Source organism: Saimiri boliviensis, chromosome 7, assembly GCF_048565385.1.
Source record: "Saimiri boliviensis isolate mSaiBol1 chromosome 7, mSaiBol1.pri, whole genome shotgun sequence".
Classification (NCBI taxonomy): Eukaryota; Metazoa; Chordata; class Mammalia; order Primates; family Cebidae; genus Saimiri; species Saimiri boliviensis.
In genome coordinates, this window is record NC_133455.1 from 88504546 (window position 1) to 88525206 (window position 20661).

Genomic DNA, 20661 nt, shown 5'->3' on the forward strand with positions numbered 1-20661 from the left:
GTCTAACTCAGATTATGAAGACCCTTGGGCACCAATTTAAAAAGCTGAGTTATTATTCTCTGGAGATGATGAGAGCTAAATAAAGAACCAGAGTATGTGATTTAGAAAGATCTTTATGTTGGAATGTGGAGAAAGAGCCAAAAAACAGAGAGAACAATCAGAAATTTATTTCAGGAAAGGAAAAGGAATATCTAGCTTCGAGAGATCTTTAGCTGGTAAAACTTTTAAGGCTTGGGATTGAAACTTTTCTGAGACAAGCCAAACAACCATTCACAAAGGAGTGATTCTTTGTTTAAAAACATTAAAAACAAATCTCTTTAATATGACCTGAAAAATAACTTCCAGCCAAATCAAAACTCTTTCATAGATATGTACTATGTTGTACTGAACTTTCTTGGGAAACTTGGAAAAAGTAGAAAAGAGTCCCTGCACATGAGGAAGTCATCTGTGTATAAAGAAAGCAATAAAATAATAATAGAAAGAACACCAGCTGTAAAGAAGGGAGAAAAAGGAAAAGAAAAGAAACCTGACTTCAAAATTTCCAGCAAGCTACACACAAGCTGTCTGATCTTAGGCAAAGTATATAACCTATCTAAAAGCTTATTTCCTGGACAAAATGAGGACCATAATAACCAACTTGTTGCACTGTGACAGGGATTAACAATGTACGAAAGACCTAGAGGTGTGCCAGGTACTCTATATAATAGATGACTTTATATAGTAATCCCTTGCCCGATGTTTAGCCTGGCATACATTACATAGTTATTACCCTCCATTTTACTATGTGCATTTGATTTTTAAAAGGAACATGATCTAGTGTAGAGTGTGTGCTTGACACCCTCTTGAAACAGAGAGAAGCTAGTAGGTGGAATGAGGAGAGTCCTTTTAGGCACCATTGTTAACTAACAGAGGCCTAATAGTTATAAAGATACTTTTTCTAAAACTTATAAAAGATTAGGGTTGGGGATGGGGGGAGTAAAAGATGTTACACATTAAGCCAGCAAGGACTTAGAGGAGCAACTAGCATAGCACAAAGCTGGTGAGAAAACCAGGCTGAGAACCTCAGAATGGCACAGAAATCTTTCTCAGCTCTTGAGGAACAGCATCCCGCAAAGGACTTGCTGCCTAGAGCAGGTTTCTGATGCCAGTGATTCTGGGGCACCTAGAAATAGGAAGCTTCTAGCCGTTGTTTTCATGCCTAGAACTTTGTTACATGTTTACATGTTTTAATTTATTTTTATTTTTCTCCATAATCTCTATTTCCCATGACATCTGCTATGGCTTGAATGTGTCCCCAAAGCTCATGGGTTGGAAACTGGATCCCCAATGTTATGAAGTTGGGAGGTGGGATGTTTAAGGGGGATTTAGGTCATGAGAGCAATACCCTTATGAATGGATTAATGACATTATTCCAGGAGTGGGTTTTTATAAAAGAGTAAGTTCAACACCATCTTGCCCTTGCACTTTCTTGCTTTCTCTTTGCCCTCCCACCAAGAAACAACATAGCAAGAAGATCCTTGCCAGATGCTGGCCTCTCAACCCTCAGCTTCCCAGCCTCCAGAACTGTGAGCAATAAATTTCTGTTCATTATACATTATCCAGCCTCAGGCATTCTACAAAAGATATTACACATTAATCCAGAAAGGACTTACAGGTTCAGCCAGCATAACATAAAGCTAATAAGAGAACCAGACTCATGGCCAGGCACGGTGGCTCACACCTGTAATCCCAGCACTTTGGGAGGCTGAGCAGGGTGGATTGCCCGATGTCAGGAGTTCGAGACTAGTCTGGCCAACATGGTGAAACCTTGTCTGTACTAAAAATATTAAAAAATTAGTCAGGCATGGTGGCGTGTGCCTGTAATCCCAGCTACTCAGGAGGCTGAGGCAGGGGAATTGCTTAAACCAGGGAGGTGGAGGTTGCAGTCAGCTGAGATCACACCACTGCCCTCCAGCCTGGATGACAAAGCGAGACTCCATCTCAAAAAAAGTAAATAAATAAAGAGAGAGAAACAAACTCAGAACATGACAATGGCACAGAAATCTTCCTCAACATCTAAAAAAAAAACATTCCACAAAAGGCCTGCTGTGCAAAATGGACCAAGACAAGATCTGAGTCTTGACCCAAAATGCTCACACTCAGGGCACTAGAAAGGAAGATAACGGTCGTGGATGTTGTGATGGTCCTGCCCATATTCCCTTTCAGAAGTGAAGGACTACTCCCCAAGCTGCCGGAGTGCTACTCAGAGGACAGTCTTCAACTGCCAGCCCTGTGTTTGTGTCCCCCAAAATGTATATGTTGAGATACTCTCTTCCAAAGATGGCGTTAGAAGTAGAACCTTTGGGAGGTGATTAGGTCATGAAGGAAGAGTCCTCATGAATGGAATTAGGGTTCTTTTAAAAGACGCCCAAAATGGATTCCCCTTGCCCTTCCCCCAGGTCAGAACACAGTAAGAAGATGCAATCTGTGATCCAAAAACAGACCCCCACTGGACACCAAATCTGCAGGCACTATAATCTTAGACTTCCCAGCCTCCAAAACTATGAGAAATAAATGTTTGTTGTTTAGAAGCTGCCTAATTTATGGTATTTCTTATTATAGCAATCCAAACAGTCTAAGACAGAAAACTGTAATACCAAGAAGTGGGTTGCTACTATAAGAAATATCTAAGATGTAAAAGTGCCTTGAAACTGGGTAGTAGGTAGAAGTTGGAGGAGTTTTGAGGTGCATCCTAGAAAAAGCCAACATTGCCATAAACATTTAGGATGATTCTGTGAAGTCTCAGAGGACAGGAGGAAAGCTATAGAGAAAACTTGTAGTTCTCACACTCTTAGAATTCTCTAAGAGTATTCTTAAAGAATTCATAGAAGGTCACAAACAGTACATTGGTAGAAATATGGATGTTGAAGTCCATGCTGGGGAGGTCTCAGATAGAAATAAGGAACATCTTACTGGAAACTACAGAAGAGGCCATCCTTGTTATAAGGTAACAACAAACGGCTGAATTGTGTTCATGCCCTACTGTTTTATAGAAGGTAAAACTTGCCAGAGATGCAATTGAATATTTGGGTGAAAAATATGTAAGCAATGTGTTGACAGAATGTCTGGTTCCTCTTGACTGCTTACAGCAAAATGTGAGAAAAGAGAAATGGCTTAAAGACGAAATTGTTAATAAAAAGGAAACAGAACTTAAATTTTTTGAAAATCCTTCAGCCTATCTATACTGAAAAATATGAGAAAGTCTGTTTGGAAGTGTGGCCAAGTGACCATTTGATAAAGAGTTTACTATGGATCAGGCATCTCAAGGGAAGCCAGGTGCTATTTATCATGACAATGGGGAGATGAGTTAGCCAGCTAAAGAGAAGCCAGGACCTACTGTCCAAAACAATGGGAGAATAATCCCAACAGATTTAGGAGATCATCAGGGATGCCCCTTCCATCACAGGCCCAGAATATAAGGAGCTAGGGGGCAAAAAGATTTCAAAAGAGGGGGTACCACCTCACATCATGGGCTTTACTTCCCCATACCCCATCACTGAGCTCCTGGGCTGCCCCAGGTATGGCTCCAGTAGGTGCCATTATAGCATGTGCTGTGTCCTGCAAAGCTGTGGGGGAGTTGGGTTGGGGAGGAGTTGCTGCTTCCACCTGGATTCCAAAGGATGCCCTGCTGAGCTGTGGAACCCAGGCAATAGAAAGCACCATCTATCAACCAGGAAGCAGGCTCTCACCAGATGCTGAATCTGCTGGCACCATTATATTAGTCTGTTCTCAAGCTGCTAATAAAGATATGGCTGATATGCAGTAATTTATAAAGGAAAGTGGTTTAACTGACTCACAGTTCCACATCGCTGGGGAGGCCTCACAATCATGGCTGAAGGCGAATGAGGAGCAAAGTAATATCTTACATGGCAGCAGGCAAAGAGCATGTACAGGGGAACTCCCCTTTATAAAACCATCAGATCTCGTGAGATTTACTATCACAAGAATGGCATAGGAAAAACCTGCCACCATGATTTAATTACCTCCCACTGGGCCCTTCCCATGACACATGGGAGTTATGGGAGCTACAATTCAAGATGAGATTAGGGTGAGGACACAGCCAAACCATATCAACCATGATCTTGGACTTCCCAGCCATCTGAACTGTGAGAGATATTGCTTGTTGTTTACAAGCCACCCAGTATATGGTATTTTTATTACAGTAGCCCAGGCAGACTAAGACAACTAGTGTGAAGAGAGGTCCCTCAAGCAAGGTCACTTACCCATTCCAGAGCAGCCTACAGGGACATAAAGGCTCAGTGCCCTCACCCTAATGGAGACAGTCCTGAAGGACATCCCAACCAACTTCCCAGATGCCTCCACTAAACTGCATCACTTCTCCCTTTCCCAATCCTGCTTTTGCTTCCATTCCACTGGTGTTGCTCCTAAGAGCTCTCCTTAACAAGTCTCCTTCATGCTAATCCTGTCCCAGAGTCTGCTTCCTGAGGAACACAACTGGCAATAAATACAGAATTGCTGAGAATTATTGTCCTTGCTGCTGTTATTTAAAAATCAGTGGAAGAATTTCAAGATGTTATGAGAAGTACATGCTCATCTCATACAATACACACAGACATGAAGGGACAAGAAAGAAACCTACCACTGTGGATGGAAGTATACCCATGTTCCTGCCTTTTCTTAGAGTCTAAAGCTTCCCTTGATTTAAGTTTATGATTTGGATGGAGAGAAGGTACAGGAAGAAGGTAACTGCATATGCAAGATGGGTAAGGGTGGGGAACATGGTACGTAATCAAGACAAGACAGTTCTTTCAGAAGCAAAGGGACTTCACTGAACGCAGAGCATGGACAGAGGGAAGACAGACAGAATCGGGCCATCTCAAGAAAAATCACCCTGAATGTCCAGAGGTAGCATGGTGCTGGGAAGAGCATGTCCAGAAATCCATGAAGAGTTTTTCAAGTGATGAACAGTAATTGGCGATGCCTTCTCTTTGCGTTTTTCAAGTGATGAACAGTAATTGGTGATGCCTTCTCTTTGCACATAAACTTTGTTAACACTCCTTAGCACTGTGAACTCCACTGCAAACTTAACTCCTTTGCAGAGACCTTAAAAGAGTGCAGTCAGGTGAAAAATTAAAAAGAGAGGAACACTGGCAAGAGTCTTTAAAAGGAAGCTAGCTTGCACCTTAGGTATGTGCTCTTTGGTTTTGATCCTTAAACTGAACCCTTTTCTGTTCTTTCTAATGCCCCATCTCCACATATATACTTCCTCATGGTCTCACCTCACATTCAGTTGAGACTTTCTTTTCTCCCTTTCTTTCTCCGCCCCCCTCCTTTTTTTTTGTAAGATACTACGGGTATATTCAGTGAACTAGGGCGTCTGGTTTCAAGACATTCAAGCTGGTGTCTTATAAAGAACAATCATAGCTATTAATCAGAACAAAAGTTTCATAGAATTTGCTTAAAAGTGTTTCACAACACACACACACACATCGAATGCCATTCGATGAATAAAGAAAGATTACATACTAATCTTCAAAGAATCAGTTTTGAACTAAAGGAGACTGCAAAGATCATATTTAGACTAACTTCATAGTTTTATAAAGAAGAAATTATTTTTAGGCAGTTTTTTTTTTTTTTGGCTGCAAATATTCTCTTCCTTTCTCACCCATACAACAATATTTTAAAATGTTTCTTCCCCACCCCTCTCATCTCAGCTTCCCTTCTCCTTTTTAACAGTAACTATGCTGCCAGGAAAAAACATTTCAAAGTGGATAATGTGAAGTCCCTATAAAGGAAAACAAACAACCAAAAAATTTAAACTGAAGAAGCAAGTGGTTCTTTGCCAGGAAGGAGAGTTGACATCCTCTTACTTTGTTCCCCAAATCTCCTAGGTGAAGGGGTACTCCTGGACACACATATATTCAAAGTGCATCTCATCACTTTGCCTCCTATCTCCGCCCTACCCTGAGTTGGGTCCACAGGGCTGTAAGTCACTCGGGACAGCAGAATCATTTCAGGGAAGGTGGATAATTCCAGGCTGTTGTGGTTGCCTGTATCTTATTCCCTAAGGCCAAAGGCACTTCATTTCCAACCCTGAAACCTCAAAGAAAAAGAAGTCCTACAAACAAATGGAATTCTCCATTGATTTTTTTTTTTTAGTGACTCCTCATTTTCTACATCATAACGTATATGCCAACAAAAGGGATTATCTGGTTACTAACTGGGAACAGGCCCCCATTTCAGTGCTTAGCTATGGAAGCTACCAAGAATTTGGAATTGTGAAAAAGCAAAATGAGAGAAGCTACAAAGAAACTATTCAGCTCTTGGTTGGTCTTTTGATCGTCTTCTATGATCTACTGGCTTTTCCAATTACGGTGAGTTCAAGGATGGGAAGGAAGACGATAGTGAAAAGAAATTGTAGTGGTGTATTAGACACTCTAATTTAAAGTCCAAAGTTCACTCAACAATGTAGACTTTATTGTTCCATGTTGGAGATTCAAAGTTGAACCCCAGTTCAATTCAAACAGCAAACACAGATAAGTAGAAGGATATTAACAGGATAACTAAGTAACAAAACAGACCCAAACCATTTCCAGACTCTGTCAACTTCTCTATTCTAACCACATACATATTCACATGGAAAGGATAGGATACTCAAATGATATAGTTACACACATGGCATGCTGTTCCATAGATGTGTAAGTGAGATTCACATTTGTCCTCAACTATTCAAGTGACTCTCCAGTACAACAAAATATACCTGCGCTGTTATAAAAGAAAAAAACGGCTCTTAATTATTAGTAGAAATAGAAAGCTTTGGATTGTATATCCTTCGGCAAGTATAAAAAGATGAAAACTTTAAAAATGAAATGTTTGCAAAGAATATGGAAAATATTCAGTTTATCAGTGCATATGTTCATTTGCTTTTAACTTCTATAAGTGACAAAGAAGAACAGAGCTTGCCATAATCCTTCTACTCAAAAGATCTATTACACTGAATGGTGCCTGTGCATTTAAAATCACTGACAGCAAATCATAAGTATTAGGTAAAGCAAATTGACTCAACAACACAGCCTCCTGGGAGCAAATACATTTGTCTGAAAACAATTATTTCTTAAGTGACTGTACAGCCAATGAAAGGTATTACATTTATAGTTCTGAAGACCTAAATCTTCTATTTCACTACAGTGAAGGCTGGAGCAGTGCCAGCTCCCCGTGTCTCCATAAGAGCAAGCCTCAATCATTTTCTGAATGGACCACCTTTAGAGCACAAAGATGAAAAGCTACTTCTGAGCCTAGCAATTTCTGCCGAGCATGCCAACTACATTGTGACAGGGAGCAGCCACAGCTTGGAAGCTGAATGCAGACTCCCAACCAGCTCTAGGATGGGGACAACTCACAGTGACACTGAGGTGGGCTGCGTGTGTGACCAAGGAGGCAGAAGAAGAAAACGTCTGGAATTGCCACTTTCCAAGCCAGCCATTTCCACCACCACAAACACTCATCACTAGCATCTAAACCTACAGGATTTCCCAGAAAAACAAATGAATGCTGTGCATGCATATCCTAGTTAAGCCTGGCGCCACTGAGGCTGGCACAAAATGGAACTCCAGGAACTGTAAGCCTTTCCTTCTAGATATGCCTCCTCTTCCGCTCCCCTGCGTCTGACCTGCCAAACACATTTTTCTGCATGTCCAACCCCAACTGTGCTGGAGAAGAATTAGCAAGTGGGAAGTAAGAGAGGGATAAAAAAGATGTAATTCTATTGCATAAAATTTTCCAGACATGGTATGAGCATACAGAACTGTCTCACTTACTTAAAGGAACGGGTCTATCCAGCAATAGTGTTTATAAAACCACTTTTTAAAAAAAAATTTACTTTGCAAATGACTTCCCATTGAAGATAAAGTTTCATTAAAAGAGAAAAAACATTTACAGTATGAAAGAAGTCCGTATAAAAAAAGAAGAAAATACCATTCAAATTATTTAGATATCAAAGAGCCAAGAGGATGATACACTGAGTATTGAAATGTGGTAACATTTGCTATGACTCCTAGAAGTTGATCTTTAAAACAGTAGTTCTTTTTTCTTTTCTCTAGGTACTTTCCACAATCTGGGATTTCCTCTCTGGCATCGACCTTTGTCTCACACTGCACCACAGGAATTTTTCCCATGCTTGACAATCCTGCATCCACATTTGGAGATTCCAGGAAAGTGTTTCTTCTTGCATCTTCTGTTAAGAATGTATACAGTCTCACAGAACTTTTGTTAGGAATTTATACTCTAATAGAGAACCCAGCTATAATATTAATAACACATCTCCTAGTAGAGTTGTAAGGTCATTCTTGAAGATTGAATTGTCACCTTGCATAACATAAATCCTTTTACTACCAGGTTAATTCTCTAAGTTCTTAACTTTTTTGTTTTAAAAAACTTTCAAATTTATAGGAAGAATTGCAAGAATAGTACAAAGAACTCCCACATAGCTTCTGCCCAGATTGATTAGATTCACAAATGCTGCCACATTTGCGTCTGTCTCCACATACACCCCCTCCCCCCCACACACACATGCACACAGGCACACATACACACACACACACACACACACACACACACACACACACACACACATCTTTCCTGCTCTATTTGGAACTTAGTTCCAGATATCATAACCTTTCAACTTTCAATTTTTCACCATGTATTTGCTAAAAGCAAGTACTCTGGCTTAGCTAAGCACAGTATAATTACACAAGTTAGGAAATCTGATACAATATTAAAATTTAATATGCAATCCATATTCCCACAATCTGTTTTCAAATTTTATCACTTGTGCTTATAATGTTTTCTATAGATAATATTTCTCCTAATCCAGGGTCCAGTACTGAATCACATATTGCATTTAGTTGTTATGTCTCTTTAATCTCCTTTAATCTGAAACTGTTTCTCAGCCCTCCTTTATCTTTCATTACATTGACATTTTTGCCCACATATTCTCTATTCTCCATTCAGTGAGCAGATCATATCAATCCCTTCTCAATCCTTCCAGAGACTGCCCATCAAACTTAAAGCAAAAGTCTGCACTCCATCAGTCTTCATATCATTGACCTACTTTATTTTTCTTCACAACATTATCAGGTGTTAAAGGATGGATGGATAGGTAGGTAGGTAGGTAGGTAGGTAGATAGATAGAAAAAAGAAATTTTGCCTATTTATTAATTGTCTTCCCTGTGGCTAACAACTTTGTTTAGCTTGTTCGTTACTTATTCCCAGTGACTAGAACTGTGTCTGGCATATAGTAATTGTTCAATAGTTTCTTATTAAATAAATTAGTAAATGATTATCAGATTGCAAAAGAGTAATTAAGGTATCTAGAAGTAAATGGAATTCACTAAAAAATGAGAATTATAAAAAATAAATGTATGTGTCTTTGAGGGCAGATATTAACAGGATGGTGAAGAGTGCAAACAAGGCAGCAAATTTTCCAGGGGAAAAAAAACATTTTCCTTAGGCAAAACTATGGTGAGAGAAAAAGATCAGCAGTTGCCAGGGGGTGGTGAGGAGGTGGGAGAAGGGTTGAATACGCAGAGCACAGAGAATTTTTAAGGCAGTGAAAAGACACTGTATGATACTATAATGTTAGAGATGTGTCATTATACATTTGTCCAAATACATAGAATGTGCAACACCAAGAGTGAATCCAATGTCAACAATGCAATTTGGCAGTAATGATATCAATGTTGGTTCATCAATTGTAACAAATGTACCACTCTGATGGGAGATGTTAATATGGGGAGGCTATGCCTGTTGCGGGGCAGGTGATAAATAAAAAAAAATCTCTGCATCTTCCTCTTAAGTTTGCTGTGAACCTAAAACTGCTTTAAAAAAATAAATCTTTAATAAAATACTCTTTATGGTGAAACACTGAAGGCAGATTTTGAAAGTCAGGATGAATTTCTAGCTTTCTAAGAATAATTTAGTTTAGACTGAAGATTGTAAAAGCATCATAACAGGAAGCTTTATTATGGACATTTCAAGTGTTATGTACCCCTTGGGAGTAGTAAAAGGAGTCTTACTAGTGAGATTCAGGCAGCAGAATTTGTATAGACCATGTACACGTACCTGCTCTTTTATTAACAACTACAGTTCTTAGTCTCTGCTTCGTTCTCATTCATATGTTGTGCACAGACTTATTTTTATAAAATGTTCAATTTACATTAAAGATGCAATAATAGTAAAGGATATTCATATACCCTTTCCTTATTTCTCGATTTGCTTTCATGGTTCCTCCCTCAAACCCTTTTTATTCTCTCTCTGAATATATACTGTATATAATCATTTTATTATTATTTATAGATTACCATTCTGGATAATCACACCATGTAGATTCAGGTTGCTTTTATTTCCAGGATGTTCTCTTTGATTGAAATTTTAAATATTTATTCTATTCCATTTTCTTGTTTTTCTTCTTCAGGGACTCCAATTATTCATATGGTGGCTCTTCTTTGCCTTCCTTCCATTTCAACCACTTTCCCTCCCACCCTCACCACTTGTTTCTTTGGATCATTGTCATTCTCTTCATTGTTCTCCTGCCTTTCTTCAATGTCCCCTAATAGATTTTCCTTCAAATCTATTCTCTCTTTGACACCTCATATTTTAATCTGTATTTGTAAAAATAAATGAATAAATAAAGGCAACTATTTTACTCTATTTCTTTCCTGAGTTCAATTTTTATTTCATTTCTTCTTGGTTTTTAGTCCATTTCTGATCTTAGTGTTTGAATTTATGAGTCAAAATGTTTTCCACAGTGCAATGTGCTAGAAGCTACTTAATTCCATTTAGAGTATCATGTTAAATATTTTTCTGCTTCACAGTAGCTTTTCAGAGAGGAATTTCCATCCACTGAAGTGTTTTGATTTTTTCATTTTGTTTTGGTCTTACAGCAGTTTCACATAGTGAGACTGATGACATTTACACATTTGGTGACCAGGATTGAGAATGAGTGGGTTTATAGGCTCTCTGGTTCAAGAGCGCCCCCTCCTGTCAGAGTTATGAAGTGCAGTTTCTTTAAAACGTGGCTTTTGGTGGAGGTCGGTGGAGGAGTGATAACGTCCATCAATATTTCGGGTTTCTTTTGTCTTGTGGTATTCTAGATCTCCCCATCTTGCCTCTTTTTCCTTCACCAAAAGACTTGAAGGGGTACCCTTCCCTTACCTGCAACCTTGTTCATCCCTGGAAGCTCCCTGTGCTATTTCAAGTTCCTTCTTTTTTAATTGGTGCTTTTATCTACCTGGATACTTTTTCCATATTTTCACACCTAAATAGACTTTCTCTTTCTGAGGATGATTTTCATACAATTTCATTTCATTCCCTTTGCACACGATCCCTTTTCTCTTCTTCGGTTTCTCCGAAAACCACTCGCCATCCTCAAAGCTTGCAATGGGAGCTCACCAGGCAGCTGTACTAAAAATGAATGTTTATTTTTCTACTTAACAGTAACTAGCATTTGCACTGTCCCCTAGCTTCTAGTTATGTTGAAGGTGAGGCATTTCTGTGGTTCAATTGGCTTCTTACTGATTTGTACAGTTTTTTGAAAGATATAAAAGAAATTGAGATTTGGATGGCAGCAATTAATTACTTCAGCTTACTGTACGTTGCCCATTTGTAATCCTTAATTAGATATTTCTTCTTTATGTCTGAAATTAGATTTCTTGTTTTGCCCTTTTAATCCTGTAGTGGATGTTGTAGTGGATACTATTCTATCCACCCATGTTCCCTCTTCAGGTCTGAGGCTCTTATTGCCCTGGGCATCCTGGTTGCTAACTACTTACAGCTGTATCTCTCACTAGGACAGACTCTTACTCAATGTTACACAGCCCCCACCAAGATGAAGCCACGTAGCTGATAGCTGGCTGATACAGATACAAAGTGTGGCCTCCCTTGCCTTAATTTGTGACAATTCCAAGGAGCATCCCAGCTCCAGAGCTCCCTATGGATCAGCTCAGGACTCAGTCATAACTGCATTGCAGATGAGCTTCTCCGTCTGCCCAGTCCTACCTTCCTCACTTCCTAACTTGGATATATATCCAAGTGCAATCCTCAATATACCTTCTATAAAACAAGACTCTATCTCAGGATGTTTTTAGGGTATCCAACCCAAGACAATCATCATAAAACTTTGTATTGACTTTTGAGACAGGCACTGTTGAAAGTCCATTGAATATATTATACACATTCCCTTAATTCTTGCAAGGAAACTGTGAGAAGGATATTATTATTATCATCTTCATATCTCAGGTGAGAAATGAAAAATCATAGAGAAGGTAAGTTCCTTCTAAATGGTCAAGGCAGGGTTTGAATATAGGCATTCTACCTTGAAAGCCTCTTCTCTACTTCACTCCACAGGTTCCCACACTGGAGTGGCATTCACTACTTCTCTGGCATGATACTTTGCCAGCCCTTTCCTCCCATCTTTCTAAGCCCTGCTGTGGAGCACAGCCAGCTGATGACACATATCAAGATGGCCATAAATATCAAGATGTTTTCATTTTTAACACATAATATTTTCATGAGTGGCTTGACCATAATGTTAGTTGCTAAAGATGGAATCTGATCTTATGAACTTAACTTTCAAACCTTTAGCATTATAAACAGAGATGCATGTTTGTAAATCCACCATATTATCACTCAGACCTATCAAATGACTTGTGTTCATATGCACACATATATTATCAGGTACACAATAGCACCCCCTTCTCTGTAGTTTTGTTTTTTATCTTCCAAGTAATAACAATGATATTATAACATTTCTCAAAATTCTTACCTCCATCTTGAAATTTGCTTAATCTTTCAAAGTATGATGACATGGGAGCCTGTACAATGTCTAAAATAGCCAGAAGTGTTCTTGTTAGCCTTAATAACTCACTGAAACTATAAAATCCAAAGTATATAAGATTCCGAGCCAAGTGGACCACCTTAATTTAAAAAAAAAGTGAGGGGTGAGGGTGAAAGAATGGAAAAAAATTAGGAACTGAAATAAACATTGGCTTTTTTATTATCTAAATTAGTACAGCTATTTCTAAACTTCCTAATTCTTTAACACCTAGGAATTAAAATACTTGTAAAAACAACCTCTTGAACTTTGATTTATTCACGTCTGGAACTAAATCCAAATAAGATTCAGGGTGCTTTAAGGTTCTCAACAAAATTTATACCACAATTATTTACATCCTAATTAAACATTAACTCATTTAAGTCGGCAGGATGCCACTTAATAAATGATTGCATTAATTAATTGCTTTAATAAATGGCTACTATCCAAGAAATTTGCCCAGAAATATATGTTCCCTAAGCTGCTTTGTGGTCTTCTGGACAGCACAGGGCATTCCAAGTGTCAGAGTCTACCTCCAAGATGTGGTCCCCAGTGCACAGTCTCCCCCCACCACACTGTACCAGAGTTGGTCCAAATGATCAACAGAAGTGATTACATGTCACTTCCAAGATTAGATTGCAGAAGACTGTGACTTCTATCTTGGACTCTCTCTCAGATGGCTTGCACTGAGGAAGCCAGGTGCCATGTAATGAGGACACCTAGGCAGCCTACAGAAAGGCCCACATAGCAAGAAGCTGAGGTGCCAACAGCCAGCAAGGAGGTATGGTAACCAACAACCCCTCCAGGGACCTTAGAAACAGACTGTCAAGCCCCAGATGGCTGCAGTCCCAGTCAACAGCTTGCTGGCCACTCCATCACAGACCCTGAGCCAGAACCACCCAGCTAAGCTACTCCCAGGTTTCTGACCCATAGAAGCTATGATAATGTTTGTTGCTTCAGGATGCAAAGTTATGAAGTAATTTGTTACACACCAGTATAGGTAACTAATACACCAGGTATCAAGTAAGAGCATCCTTGGTCTAGTTTTGTCACTATATCCCCAAACTGATATTTCAAGTCAGTTCAATGAGAATAAAAACATCATCTCCATAGACATAGAAAAGTATCCAAACATTTTACAAAATAAGCAAAACTGCCTTTGTTTTTTACATGCAAAAAACCTTACATGAATAAAACAAACAAAAAAAATCAACGGAAATAGTAATTAATATACCATTATAAATAAAATATTTTGTACTGGACATCAAAGCACCAAATCTATCTTTTTAAAATGGCAGAGAAAAATCACACTTCATGAACTAAACTACCCAATTACTAAAACATTCTAAATATGAAAGGGGAAAAGTACCTCAAATGTTAATTTATTTTTTTCTTTATCCCCAAAAGGAAAGGGCTGGTTTACAACTTCTTTCAAATATTCTTCAACAAATTCCATTGTCAGGGCAAATTTCCTCTTCATATCATTTCTGGAAGAGTCTGTTATAGAATCGTATCTGGAAATACATAAAGAAAATAATGCAAGTTAAACTGATTGCAATCATTTAAAAACAGGAAAACACACAACCTTTAGTTTCCTAGGTTCATAATCTTGGATAAATTAGTTAGCCTTCCTAGGGGCAGGGTCCTCACCTGTAAAATGGGGCTGTTGTGAAATGAGTTCGTATGTGTAAAGCAGTTAAGTCAGTCTACCACAGTATTCAGTACTTAAATTATTGCTCATTACATCAATATTACTTCTTTATTGTTTTCCAGAAAGTGCCTTTATTATCACTGAGAGTTATCACTTCACCCCTCAAAAAGAGTATCTTATTTGCATTTAGAAGATTAACAACCCAAGTTAGGACACACAAATGCCTTTCCACATGTTTCATTTCAAAATTGTAGACTTTGGATGTGGAGTTCATCTGCTGGATTCCAAAGCCTCAAGACATTTTTCCAAACATACTCATGAATTGTGATCTTTGTGGGGATTTCTGTCCAGAGCCTGGCATAGCGAACAGGCACCACGGACTCCTGGGGATCTCGGTCAACGTGCATGTGGAGCATGAGGCGACAGAAGGACGCTCGGAGGTCAAACGGCAGGCTCTCATCCGACACACACCGCAGGATCAGGTCTACAGAGAGCTGTGTAGAAATCTGGTTTATGGCCAGATACTGGCGATCCAAGCACATCCTTGCAAAGAGGTTTAGCTGGTACCTTAAAAATAGTATACATATTACATTATTGTCTTATCTGGAGGAAGTTTTTAAACATCATGGCACCAATCAGTATCTACGTTTAAGACACCTGTATTTCTAAGCATTGGTGATAATGGAGTCAAACTCCAATAGTTATTTTAATCATTAAGAGCAAACGACAACACATATATGAAACTGTCTCTATGTCCCTTCAGTTACAATTCCTCTCACTTGTTCCAGCAACATGTGTCTGCTGGAGAGTGTCTCTAGGCACTCCATTCTCAGTTTCCTAGCATTACAAATACTGCATTCAGGCTGAAGGCTATGGGCAACAGCTCATATGAAACCATCTCTCTCCACCTTCCCCAGCCTCATTCAGCTTCAGGCTCTAGTATCTACATGCCAGGTTGCACGCCACTCCGTTCCCAAACCAAAAGTGATCAGTCCAAATGGCCTGAGTGCACTTGGCTTCATCAGCCCAGTTTTGAGATTAAGAATTCACCTTTGGTTTGGTTGCTGTAGCTGTAGAAACCAGGGAATACAAGGCATCATCTGTTTTTCTCTGATTCTTGTCATTTGGGCCCAGCTTGGCTACAGGGCTTCTGCCTTGGGTTTCTATCCCTACAACTCAAAGATGCCAGCTAGGTTCTTGCTCCCAATGTACTGACCACCAGGAACTGCCTTCAGTACTTCAGCTGCCATATTCCAGTGCTGAACTTTCATAACTACAGGCACCAATTTCTCTTAGGCCCTAGGTTACCACATATCCATAAACCACTCCATACTAAACTTCTGGCTTACTTGCTCTGAGCTACCCTTGTGGCCAAATCAATTTCCTTAGCCCCATGTCTATATCCCTCTCAACTCCATCACCTAGGTTCTAACATGAGTCTCAACTGCCTCCACTCTACTCAATAGGATAAACCCTTTGGCTGCAAAATAATTCCAAACTAGTAGAAAACCAGGAAATCGTAAGTGGTATATGTATAAAATATAAATGTTAAATTTTATTCTGAATATTTAAAATAATACTAAATATTTCAGCTACCCTAGTTCTTATATGACTTTTAAAATTGCCTCTTCATAGATACCTAACTAATGGCTACAGCAACCCAGTTCTCAATTAATATGTGAGATTGGGAATTACAAGATTGTCTACAATACTTAACCTGTAATAGGTAAGAACTTCTAAGTCAGCTTTGGTGCCTTCTTTTGCCTCTTGAGCAAGGTGCCTAATAGCTTTGCCATGAGGTTCCTTGTTGCTATCAATCCAATATAGCCAAACTTCTTCATCATCAATGTCATCTGAAAGGATGGAGCTCTCCATGGGGTTGTCTGCTTGCATTGAGACCACCCTTCAAATAAATAGCACATACAAAAATATACTAAGAAGTGTACTTGTAAATATGACAAAAACTACAATGCTTACAAATAATCAACAGGAAAAAGATGCATCCATTATCTGGGCTTACTTAGTTTGAATGAGAATGTCTGCATTGCCTGGACTCAACATAAATTTACAGATGAGTTCTTGAGTTACAGGGATAGCAGTGGTATTAGACACACACAGATCTGACAAATAATCCAAAAATCTGGCAAAAGGAAAAAAAATAAATGGAATATGAAGACAAAGCATTTTATAAGAGCATCACAATAAAGACAATTTGAAAAATTAAATGGAATATGAAGACAAAGAATTTTATAAAAGCATCACAATAAAGACATAATTTGGAATTTAACAAAATAAACTTATTACATTTTTAAATATTATTTCCACATATTTGTCTAATGTGTTGTTTAACTACTACATCATTAGAAACAAATTAAACACACAATTCTTTTTAATACAAGCCTTGTTTCAAAAAGGATGTGTTCGCTTCTATTTATTTTATATTCCTCCCACAGCACCATGACTTATGTTTAGAAAATCATTCATCTGTCCTAAAGTGAGTCTCCCAGAGCTGAATATCAAAACAAAAGCAGATCAAAGCTAATGCTGTACTGAATTATACATAAATAGAGCACACGCCTAATGAAAATGACTATGATCTGGTCAAGTCAGAAGCCCATTTCTACCTTCTAGCATTTATTTGCTGTACTAATTAGCTAAGAAACCACTGACAATTGGCTTGAATTTTCTGCACTCATTTCTTCAAGATAAGGCAGCATGGTACGACAGAAAAAGAACTTGATGTGGAGTCAGAAACCCTTGATTTACCTCATATTCTATTCCTATTCGGGTACACTTGGGCAAGTTGCTCTCTAGGTTTCTATTTTTTCATCTCTAAAATGGGGATAATAATATACAACCAGTGTATCTCACACAAGTGTGCAAGGATCTAAATGAGATCATGTATATGAATGTATTTTGAGAAACCATAAAGGTCTATGAAATCACGAGGATTCAGAGTGAAAATCAACCACACTTAAGTATGTCCACAAAGGGCTTTGATCTCTTATAAGGTAAGAACTCTTTATTATATACAATTATTATAGCAATAAGCCCAACATAGTTTGTCCATAAAAGTTAGTGATATGAAAGCATTCTAACTTTTAAAAGTTCTAAAAACAAAACATAAAGCCTCATCTCCACTAGAAAAGAATACTGCATGAATCATTTCAAACCTTGGCTCCCGATTTCTCCTGAGTAAACTGACAAATGTTTCTATTTCTTTTGCTGTGATATGTTTCTCTAGTAGTTTTCTGTTGTTGTGCAACAAAGCTGTGATAGTATCTTCTGCCAAAATATCATAGCCAATCTGGGACTGCATGACACAGAAATTCTTAGCAATATATTCCTGCAAAGAAGAAAGGCTGTCAGAACGCACTGCCAACAGCTTAGAAATAACAGGTTCTATTAGGATCAACAACATTGATTAATTTATTCATAACAGAAAATTCACTAAAAGTTTTCTCAAAAGAAAAGCAAGTAAATAATTTTTCAATAAATAGAGATTTTTGAGCAAGTGAATGAAAACATACTGGCATATACATTATTTAACTTCTACCAAAAATTATGTACCTAGAAATAATTTTTAATATAGGTATTTATAGTCTAAGTGGAAAAAAATTAATCTAATTAAAATAAGTTTTTATAACATAACTTCAGATTGGCTTTTCTTCTGTCTCTTGCATAAAGGCATAGCCAAGGACTTGGGCATAATTATAGAAAAGAAAATGACTGCCTGATGTCTCATTCATGAGACATGGGATCTGGGTTGTTACATGACGGTCTTAGATGGACTTGGGTTGATTCCTTTTTTGTGTATATGCTACAATGATCTATAAAATCCTTTCTTTAAAATAATGGTAAAATGTCATACACTTTTCATCTTTAAAAAGCTATAAAGGGTAATATGATTAATCACCTTATTGATTAGATTCATTTGCCCAATAAATGTTTCTTGAAAACCTACTACATTCCATTCCCTTCCATTCCATGTTGACAAGTGAAATGAAACAAACAGAGGACTGGAGAAAGCTATGAACGTCAGATAGGGTAGATGCTGAAGAAGTGACATTTGAGCTAGGATGGAAACAAAGAGAACAAGGCAGCCATTGAAAGGCCTAGAGGGAAGCCATCTAGGCAGTGGGAGTAGCCAGGGCAAAAGCCCTGTGGTAGTAGAACCAAGCCTGTACTCTATCAACAGAAGGTGGCCATTGTAACTAGGCAGTAGTAAGGGGCAGAAAGCAAAGCTGAAGTTGGAGAGGTAGGTCAAAAGAATCCTGTGAGCCGTGGTCAAGGGCAAAGAGTTCATTCTAAAAGTAAGAGAAAGCCACTGGGGAGGTTCGATCATGTTATTGTTTGATCTACTCCTTACTCATCACATTAATTTTTCTATATCCCAAACCACTATTGTCCATCTCCCTTGTTCTACAAGCAGGCACATCTCACACTGCCATGGAACTGGTGAGCTTCACCCCCTTCCACCATGAAACATTCTCACTTTGATTCCTTGGGATTCTCCTTGGAAACGTGTCTTTGTTTCTATGAGGAGAGGATTTATTGATTAGAAAGTGGTTTTGCCTTACGTAAAATTTACAAGAATATACCTATTCCTTGAAAATGATATTGGTTGCACAAATCTAATTAAATTCTAGGCAGCATTTTCATGGCCTTTCAGAATGATGGCTTGGTATATTGGGTAGCCAGTTAAGTAAAGTAAATGTCTTCTGTTAGTGTGTCATTTTAAGGATTCATATTGATTTACACATTTTTATCACTACTATAGTAGTCTAAGGCAAACTCTGGCATAAGGCAAAGATCCAAAGATGTTAATAAATAATCAAATAAAATTAGGGGTGGTATCAAATTTTATAAATAGTAATAAATAGAGACTCAGTATTAAATATATGGATTAGTGCTAAGTCAAATATGAACTTCCTATTAGAACTATAACATATAGGTGAAGATAAAGTAAAACAAAGTAATTGTAGGCATAATACTATATAATTTGTACTACATAATAATACAGAACGTTTTTAAATCGTGTTGTAAAACATCAGAAAGTTGCTTTATGCTTACTACAAAGCATTCTTAATTCAATAGAAATGAGAAAAATATTTCTCGGTTATCACTAAGATTCAATTAGAACACACAACAGAAAAGGAAGAAAAATAAAATCTAACCCTCAACAAATCCTAGGGATTCTTTATTCCTTTATCATCTATGCTCCATCTCTGTGCTCCAAAGAAACCCAGAAGTCAGGTCCCTAAAGTGCATAAACATGTACTTGAAAGGAGTGATATGACTAGGAAGGGGTAGGCGTGTGTGTGTGTGTGTGTGTGTGTGTGTGTGTGTGTGTGTGTACGCACAAACTGATTCCTGGCCAAGACTGAGAGGGGAGTGAGAAAGAACCATGTATGCCAGACCCTGAAAGACAGAACTGACACCACTTAAGACATACTGCTCAGGGAACCTACTAGTGACTAGCGGAATAACCAAATCCAAAGTTATCTGGCTCCTCACAATCCCAAAACACAGGGCTGTAGAAAAGGGAAAGGTTCCCAAGCACCCTTCCAAAGGCTGACAGCCATCAGGGCGGGTGCACATTGTGGGATCTGATGGGCCTGAGGGCCCTGAATAGCCTCTGTAGATCTATTAGTTTTTTTTCTGTTAATTTCAATCTCTATAATACAGAACTGCTTGTATGTGTGAAGTGGTAACCTGTCTTGCAAGCATATTTCTCCAAACCCAAGAAGAAAAATGAGAGCAAGGAGAAAACATTAAGCAGCCTTTCAATTGCCCTTCCCTACTCCAGACCTCCACTAAGAACTCAGCGTCTGACACTGGGAGCCCCCAACACTGACTCTGAGTGCTTGAAGGTTGAACATTTAATGTTCTGGTACTTAATGCTTTTTCAAAAAAGAAAAATATGAACAACATTATCAACTTCATCTTGCCATCTTAAAGGAATACAATGAAGTTGGGAAAAATAATTCTAGTGACAGCATTTGGATCAGCAAGAAGGGTATTTATAACTAGGATTATATTAGACAATATTTAAGGTTTCTTTGTATCATCCCCTTGCTTACTCCTATTCCTTGCCATATTACTTATCTTCTAGCTAATGTTTTTACATACTCTTTGCAGA

General features: G+C 38.3%; 1 protein-coding gene across 4 annotated transcripts in view; it reads right to left on the reverse strand.

Annotated features, from left to right (window-relative positions):
• Positions 1-20661, reverse strand: part of ITPR2 (inositol 1,4,5-trisphosphate receptor type 2) — a 497691-nt gene that overhangs the window by 305193 nt on the left and 171837 nt on the right. For all 4 annotated transcript variants that reach the window (XM_003926591.4, XM_074402941.1, XM_074402942.1 and 1 more), the window contains 6 exons: positions 17693-17865; positions 16540-16659; positions 16237-16422; positions 14835-15086; positions 14238-14382; positions 12821-12971 (listed from right to left, as the gene is read on the reverse strand). In XM_003926591.4, coding sequence (XP_003926640.3) covers positions 12821-12971; positions 14238-14382; positions 14835-15086; positions 16237-16422; positions 16540-16659; positions 17693-17865 — 1027 coding nt within the window. The remainder of the gene's footprint in view (positions 1-12820; positions 12972-14237; positions 14383-14834; positions 15087-16236; positions 16423-16539; positions 16660-17692; positions 17866-20661) is intronic.